The sequence below is a fragment of the Crocodylus porosus genome, unplaced genomic scaffold (genome assembly GCF_001723895.1).
Source record: "Crocodylus porosus isolate Cpor-Errol unplaced genomic scaffold, CroPor_comp1, whole genome shotgun sequence".
Classification (NCBI taxonomy): domain Eukaryota; kingdom Metazoa; phylum Chordata; order Crocodylia; family Crocodylidae; genus Crocodylus; species Crocodylus porosus.
In genome coordinates, this window is record NW_017728949.1 from 52,323,792 (window position 1) to 52,331,251 (window position 7,460).

A 7,460-nucleotide genomic window follows, 5' to 3' on the forward strand; every position below is an offset into this window, starting at 1 on the left:
CACTTCAGGAGGGATGTGGACAGCATGGAGAGGGTCCGGAGGAGGCCGCCCGCATGATCCAGGGACTGCAGGGCAGACCCTACAATGGGAGACTGCGGGACCTGAACCCGGGACCTCCACAAGAGAAGGCTGAGGGGGGACCTGGTGACTGTCTATAAACTCACTAGGGGGGCCCAGAAGGGTTTGGGGGAGACACTGTTTCCCCTTGTGCCCCCTGGCATGACAAGGAACAACGGACACAAGTTGTTGGGGAGGAGGTTTAGATCAGACATCCGCAAGAACGACTTCACAGTCAGGGCAGCTAGGGTCTGGAACCAGCTTCCAAGGGAAGTGGTGCTGGCTCCTACCCCGGGGGGTTTAAGAGGAGGCTGGATGTCTACCTGGCTGGGGTCATTTGAGTCCAGTCTTTTCTCCCGCCCAGGCGGGGGGTCGGACTTGAAGATCTACAGGGTCCCTTCCACCCGACTTCTATGATTCTATGATACGTGTGTGCATGCATGTATAGATGTCCACGTGTCTGCAGGTATGTCCCCGTGGCTGTCTGCATGTATGCCTGTGTGTGTCTCTACATTCGTCTGTGTTCACGGGCCATGTGTGTACATCGCTGCCCCCTGCTGGACACACTCGTAGGCTGGCAGGGACCTGTGTCTCCTGTGGCTGTGTCACACCCCCTCCTCCTGCACCATGCCAGCGCTGTTGCTGCACACGCGTGTGCAAGGCTGCTCCCTGCCCTCCGCTGCTGGGCTGAGCTCCGGGGCCTGCTCTGCAGCTCTGCCCCCTCTCCATGACTCCCCCCAGCACCGTCCTGCCCGGGGCTGGGGCTTTGCCCCCCAAACCCTCCGCTCCCAGCATGAACCCTACCTTGGCAGGGAGAGAGGGGAGGGGAGGGGAGGCCCCCGCCCATGCCCTGCTTGTTGGTCCCAGTGAAGGTGCTGTACAACTCCAAGTGCGGGACTGAGCTCCCAGCTTGTGCCGGTGCCGTCGGGGGCCCCCCCGGTCTGACCTATTCTTCCCCCTGCCCCAGACCGTGAACGAAAGCAGCTTTGGGGTTACCCCCACTCCCAATACCCCCTGCCTCTATCTGCCCCCCGTCGAGGAAGAGCAGGCCCAGGCCTGGCTCCAAGCGGGTGCTGCGGGCTGGCATGGCCAGCCCAGCCCCGACTCAGCCTCTCCTTTCCCCCTGCTGCTATGGGTGCTGTTTGCCTCACCCCTGTGGTGAGGCAGCTCCTTCTGCAGGGATGGGAAACTGAGTCAGGGAGCGGCTGGGCCGGTTGCTCCGGGAGGGGGCTGTGCCCCAGTTCCCGGCCAGCTCCCGGGACTCTGCGCACCAAGGACCCCGTAGCCCTTCTCTGTCACAGGGCAATGGGACAGGGCACGAGCCCCTGGGTGGGGCGGTGCGCAGGTCCCAGTCCCTGCCTCCAAGGGGCGGAGAGGGTCGGGGGTATAAATGGGAGGCTTTGCATTTCTCACACTGGAGGTTTTGCAAACGCAGTTCCTCTTCAGCTGCAGTCGGAGCCTGGCGTGGGGTTGGGATCGCTGGGTGCTACCCAGGGGCATAGGTGAGCATGTGTGGGGGGCAACGAGGAGCCCTGGCACTGGGCCGGGATATGGGGTGGGCAGCCCGGACCCCAGAGCTGAAACCGGAGCTGGGGCTGGGGCGGCAGAGGGCCTGTGTTGGAGATACATGGGGTCAGGAGGATGCTGCAGCTGGGACCCCCCCCCGGACCCCTATCCACTGGGGTGGTGCAGTGCAGGAAGGCCGTGCAAATCTGGGGGTTCATTTTGGGGCTGACGGGAGGGGATTGGGAGCTGTGGGGGACTCGGGCTGCGGCTACCGCCAGCGGCAGGCGGCTGCGATGCTCTCGCAGCCTCTCCAGCCCTCCACCCAGCACGGCCCCGGCCCCCTCCCCTTGCTCCATCCTCATCCTCGGGGCTGTGGGCTCCATCCCCCTTGTGCTACCCCCATAAGCAGCCTCCTCACAACAAGGTAAACTGAGGCTGGCGCTTAGAGGAGAACGGGGAAGACCATGCTCCATGCCAGGCACCAGCGGGGCGCTGAGCAGCTGGGACACGTGCCTTCGACCCCCCCGGGCCTCCTTGCAGCTCAGGCGGAGGTGGCCCCGAGTGCCAAGGGAGGGTGCTGGCGGGGCCAGGAGCAGGTTGGGAAACCTGCTCCTCTTCCTGTTGCTCAGCCGCTGCCCTGTCCGGCTGCCGGCTCTGATGTCCTCACCCTGCCGCAATCCTGGGGCCCAGGGAGGATGTGAGTCATCGCGGCACGGGGCTCCCCTACCTAGGCTTTGCCCAGGCCGGAGGTCACGGACCTGCCCGGGGTAGGTACCAGGTCCAGTCTGACCCCCGGCACCAGGAACACGGAGAGAGGGTCCTGGCTGGAGTGGGCAGGAGCTGAGCTTGGACAATTCGGCCCCGCTTCCCTCCTTGGCCCGTCACGGCCAGATCCAGCTAGGGACCCAGCCCCAGCCCTTCGCATCTCTCCAGGTGCCAGGCACCAACAACAGGGGCTTGATTGTCTCCTGCCTTGTCCCTGGTTGGAGGAGAGGGTGCTGGGAGGGGCTGCAGGGCGCTGAGGTTCGGTGCACGTGGCCCAGCACCGGGGCGTGAACGCCGGCCCCACCTGCGTGACACCCCCACGCCCGGGCGGCTCCTCCAGGCCGGTGACTCAGTGCTGGGGAAGTGGAGGTGCAGCCGGCGTGAGCAGAGGCGTCGCTGTGCTCCGGGGGGACGGGGTTGTGCGCCGGCTGCGGGTGCCCCCAGGACTCCCGGTCCCCAGGACAGGACCCCTCAGCCCTGGCTGGTAAGAGGGGCCCTGCTGTGGGTGGGGGGCTTGGGACAGAGCCGAGGGCCTGGCTTTCCTCCCCCTACCTCCCACCCAGCTCGTGCCCCTCAAGGACTCTCTGGGGCAAAGCTGCACCCACCCTGTCTTGGCTGCCTGCCGTGTAGGTGTTTCCCCTCCTGTTGCTGCAGGTATTGGGTTTCCCCCCTGTCCCCCCGAGGCGCTGGGTGCTGGCTAAAGCCCAGGTTGGGGCTGTGCCAATGCTCCTGCTGGGACTCAGCCCCACGGGGTCCTGGCTACAGGCGCTTGCCCCCCTACCCATGTTGCCTTGGGGGAGTAGGCAGGGATTTGCCCCCTGACTTAGCCTGGTCCGGCCGGGGTGGTTTCCCCTCCCTCTGCAGCGGGGGCACAGCCTGAGCCTGGGCTCTCCCCAGTGCCCACCACCCCTCTGGCAGCAGCAGGATGTTGGTGGCCATGGCCCCGCTGCTTTCCTGGGGCAGGGGTGGGGGTGATGCCTGCAGTGATGGTGTTGTGCGGCTCTGAGGTTGCACATGGCGTTTGTTGGGGGGCTGATCCTGCCAAGGTCTGGATGTGACCCCACAGCTCCCCACCAGCCCCACAGCGCTGGGACTCTAAGGCCCCTGCTATACATGACATATATTACACAACTGTCTGGCGAATCGCGCAACAGATGTAAACTGGACGAACCTGCAGAGTAATTCTCACTTAATAAGAATGGCCATCCAGCTACAAAAACAGCTGACCAGCTACAAAGTCGGTGCTTGTCAATGCATAACAACCCCAGAGCTGGTTTCTATCCAGCCTTAATGTGAATACATTGCAGGGCCCTTTAAGGCCCCGGCCACACATGACATATATGATACCACTGACTGGTGAATTGTGTGATCCATGTAGCCGGGCCACACCTGCAAAATGATTATCGCACGTGGCACTGTTTCATCACGTGATAAATGTAGACTGTGCAAAGTCACAAAAATGGCTGTCCAGCCACAAAAAGAGCCACGAAGTCAGTGCTTGAGAATGGGTGACAACTTTGGTGCCTATTCAGCCTTCATTTGAAGGTGTAGAGGGCCGGGGGGGGGGGGGGGGGGGGGGGGGGGTTGCTGCACATGAGGCAGGCTGAAAATTTCCAGGTGCCTTTGGCCAGCAAGTCTGGCTCCTTGGAGGAGCACGGGCTGTCCCCGGTGGCCCATGCCTTATGTTCATCCTGTTCTCTCCTCCCAAGCAGGGGATGAACTGGACATCGGAGATGGGTGAGCTGTCGAACCAGGACCTCCAGGACCTGCTGGAGAACTACACCTATGATGACTATGGCTATGGCACTGGCTTGCCTGACCTGAATTTGGTGTTCTCCAGCCCCTGCCGGCCGGAGGTGTCGGAGGCCAACAAGTACGTGGTGGCCGTCACCTACTGCCTGGTCTTCCTGCTGAGCGTGGTGGGCAATGCACTGGTGGTGCTGGTGGTGTCCTCCAACCGGACCGGGCGGTCGGTCACTGACGTCTACCTGCTGCACCTGGCCGTGGCTGACCTGCTCTTCGCCCTGTCGCTGCCGCTCTGGGCCGTGTACCGGGCTCACGAGTGGATCTTCGGGACCTTCATGTGCAAAGCTGTGTCGGCACTCCAGGAGGTCAACTTCTACAGTGGCATCCTGCTGCTGGCCTGCATCAGCGTGGACCGGTACCTGGCCATCGTGCACGCCACGCGGGCGGCCACGAACAAGCGGCACTGGGTGGTGCCCATGTGCATCTTCGTCTGGATCCTGTCACTGCTGCTCTCGTTGCCCATGTTCCTCTTCCGCGAGGCTTTCCGAATGCACAATGGCACCACTGTGTGCTACGAGCAGATCGGCCAGAACACGGCACGCATACGTGTGGTGCTGCGCATCTTGCCCCAGACCTTTGGCTTCATGCTGCCCTTGCTGATCATGCTTTTCTGCTACGGTGTCACCGTGCACACGCTGTGCCAGACACGCAACGCGCAGCGGCAGCGGGCCATGCGGGTCATCCTGGCCGTGGTGCTGGTCTTCCTTGTGTGCTGGCTGCCCTACCACCTCACGCTGCTGGCCGACACGCTCATGCGCCTGGGGTCCCTGACTGAGACGTGCCAGCGCCGGGGCCAGATCGACACGGCCCTCTCGGCCACGCAGATCTTGGGCTTCTCACACAGCTGCCTCAACCCCGTCATCTACGCCTTCATCGGCCACAAGTTCCGCGCCAACTTCTTCAAGATCCTGGCGCAGCGCGGCCTGCTCAGCAAAGAGGCCGTGGCCCAGTACGGCCGTGGCGGCTCCTTGGCCTCCTCCTCTGCCAACACCTCCACCACGCTGTGAGCCCCTGGGCCGCTGGCTGTGCCCTCCTCAGCTGGGCAGCACCCCCTGCCTCCGGCTCCTGGACGCCAGGGACTGGCTTTGCCCGCCCCTGGTCCCCGATTCCCTCCTGCCTGCGTGGCCGGGGTCCCTCGTGTCCCTGCCTCCTGCTGTGCAGTTCCCCGTGGCCCTGGACTTGGATGTATGCAGCTGCAACCCTCCCTCCCCACCCCGCTGGGGCTCCAGGGAGAAGTCCCAGGTGGCATGGGGGATGCCCACGGTGACCAGGACAGGAGTGCAGCACAGGGTGGATTCACAGCGACTGCCCCCGCAGCTTGAAACATGCATGTGCATGGATGTAGCAGGGTGCACATGTATGGGATGAGCGTGTGTGCACGTGTATTGTGTGTGCATGTATGGACGTGTGTGTGTATGTGTGCGCGCTTGTTTGTGGGGGGGGCTGCACGCAAATGTGAGTGCATGCGCATGTATTGTGCGCATGTGTCTGTGTCTACGTAGGGGACTTTACGTGGATGTGATGGTACACGTGTGATCATGTACGGTGTGTATATGGGGCTGCGTGTGCGTGTGTGTGTGCTGGTGTGTGGGGGATATATGTGGATGTGAGGGTGCCTGCATGTGTTGTGTGCATGCGTGTGCATATATGTGGGGGCTGTACATGGATGTGGTACTGTGAGTGTGTGCATTCTTTGTATTCAAGTGTATGCTTGTATGCAGGGGCCTATACATGGATGTTGGGAGGGTGTGTGCGCACACGTATTGTGTGAGTGCATGTGCATATATGTTGAGACTGTATGTGGATGCAGGGCTGCGTATGTGTGCATATATTGTGTGTATATCTATGGGGGCTGTACATGGACGTGGGGGTGGATGTGTGTGCATGTATTGTGTCCATGCATGTGCTTGTATGTAGGGGGCTGTATATAGCATATAGATGCTGGGCTGCTTGAGTACATCCATGTGCGTACTTGTATGTGGGGGGTGGTCCGTGGCAGTTTGGGGCACATGCCTGCATTGTGTCCATGTGTGTGCATAGCTGTGGGGGCTGTACATCACTGTAGGGCTGTGTGTCTGCACTTGCTGCGTGTGCCTATATGTGGGGGGATGCTGGGTGTGTGTGTACACACGAATAAACAAGCCTTTGCCCGGAGCGCGGCCAGTTCCCCTAATGACGCACTCTCTCGTTACAGGTGTGAGCACCCCGGGCTCTGTGTGATGCCCTGTTCCCTCCTCACCGTGCATGCGGGGGGTGCCTCAGTTTCCCCTGCTCCTTCCCACGCAGGCTCTTCCCCTCAGTCCAGGAGGTCCTCAGTCACCTCCTCCAGCTCCACCCCAGAGCCAGCTGCATTTCCCTGACACCCTGGGGCTGGTGTTTCCAGGATGTTTCCCAAGATACCCTGCAAGTGCTGCCACACCCTGTGTGTCCCCCCAGCCCGGGCACCACATCCTGGAAACCACTCGCGTCACCTCTGCCGGGCACGGGGGGCAACGCCACCTGCGTCACCCCTGCCGGGCACCACATCCTGGAAACCACTCGCGTCACCTCTGCTGGGAAGCGGGGGGCAATGCCACCTGCGTCACCCCTGCCGGGCACGGAGGTGCGTCACTCCCGCTGGGCATGGGGGCAGGGGGGCAATGCCCAGGAAGGGGTGGGGGGTGCTTGCCAGGTCCCACAGGGCTGGGGCACATGGCCCTGTGGACAGAAGGCCTGGCTCTCTCCGGCCCCAGCATGGGGGGAGTTGGGCAGGGACCTCCAGCTGTGTCCTCTGCCCTGGGCAGGGGTGACACAAGCAGCCCCTTGTGCAATGGTGCGAGGGGAAATGGAGGCAGGTTCCCGTGAGCGGCAGCTGGGAAGCGTCTTGCCCAACTGGCCCCATTGCAACAATGGGGCCAGGAAGTGTTGGAGGAGCTGGCTTGGGAGGGGGAGGGGGGGGAGATCTGCCCCTTCCACCATGCCAGGGCAGCCTTGGGCCCCCCAGGTCAGCGCAAAGAGGAGAGACATGGACGTCCCAGGCGTGCATCAGCATGTATTGGTTTTTCAGGAGCTGCACCAGGGAGCATCTTGCTGCAGCGGCAGTAGTGGGTTGTTATCCCCGTCTTTCTGCCCGTTCCTGGGGGCTGCGTCTCAGGGGCCCTGGGGGGGCCGGGCTTGGGAGCAGGACAGGCAGCGCCGCTCCCCCCGTGCGCCGTCCACGGAGCAGGCCTGGCACACGGCCCTGCCGCACGCCCTGGGGGCACGCGAGGGTGTCAGGCTCGCATGGCGCCCTGCGGCAGAGCTGGGAGCAGTTCCTGTGATGCTCTGTGGCAGGGCTGGGGTGGGGG

General features: G+C 62.9%; 1 protein-coding gene across 1 annotated transcript; it reads left to right on the plus strand.

Annotated features, from left to right (window-relative positions):
* Window positions 1–1,461: 1,461 nt before the first annotated feature.
* Window positions 1,462–6,288, plus strand: LOC109323230 (C-X-C chemokine receptor type 2-like). Its single transcript, XM_019554686.1, has 2 exons — window positions 1,462–1,559; window positions 4,041–6,288. Exon 2 carries the CDS (start codon window positions 4,044–4,046, stop codon window positions 5,139–5,141), a length of 1,098 nt encoding a protein of 365 aa, XP_019410231.1. The 5' UTR covers window positions 1,462–1,559; window positions 4,041–4,043; the 3' UTR covers window positions 5,142–6,288.
* The last annotated feature ends 1,172 nt before the right edge of the window (window positions 6,289–7,460 follow it).

What these genes read in the sequence shown, in the direction of transcription:
- LOC109323230 (XM_019554686.1), top strand. Translation starts at nt 4,044, where the DNA reads ATGAACTGGACATCGGAGATGGGTGAGCTGTCGAACCAGGACCTCCAG.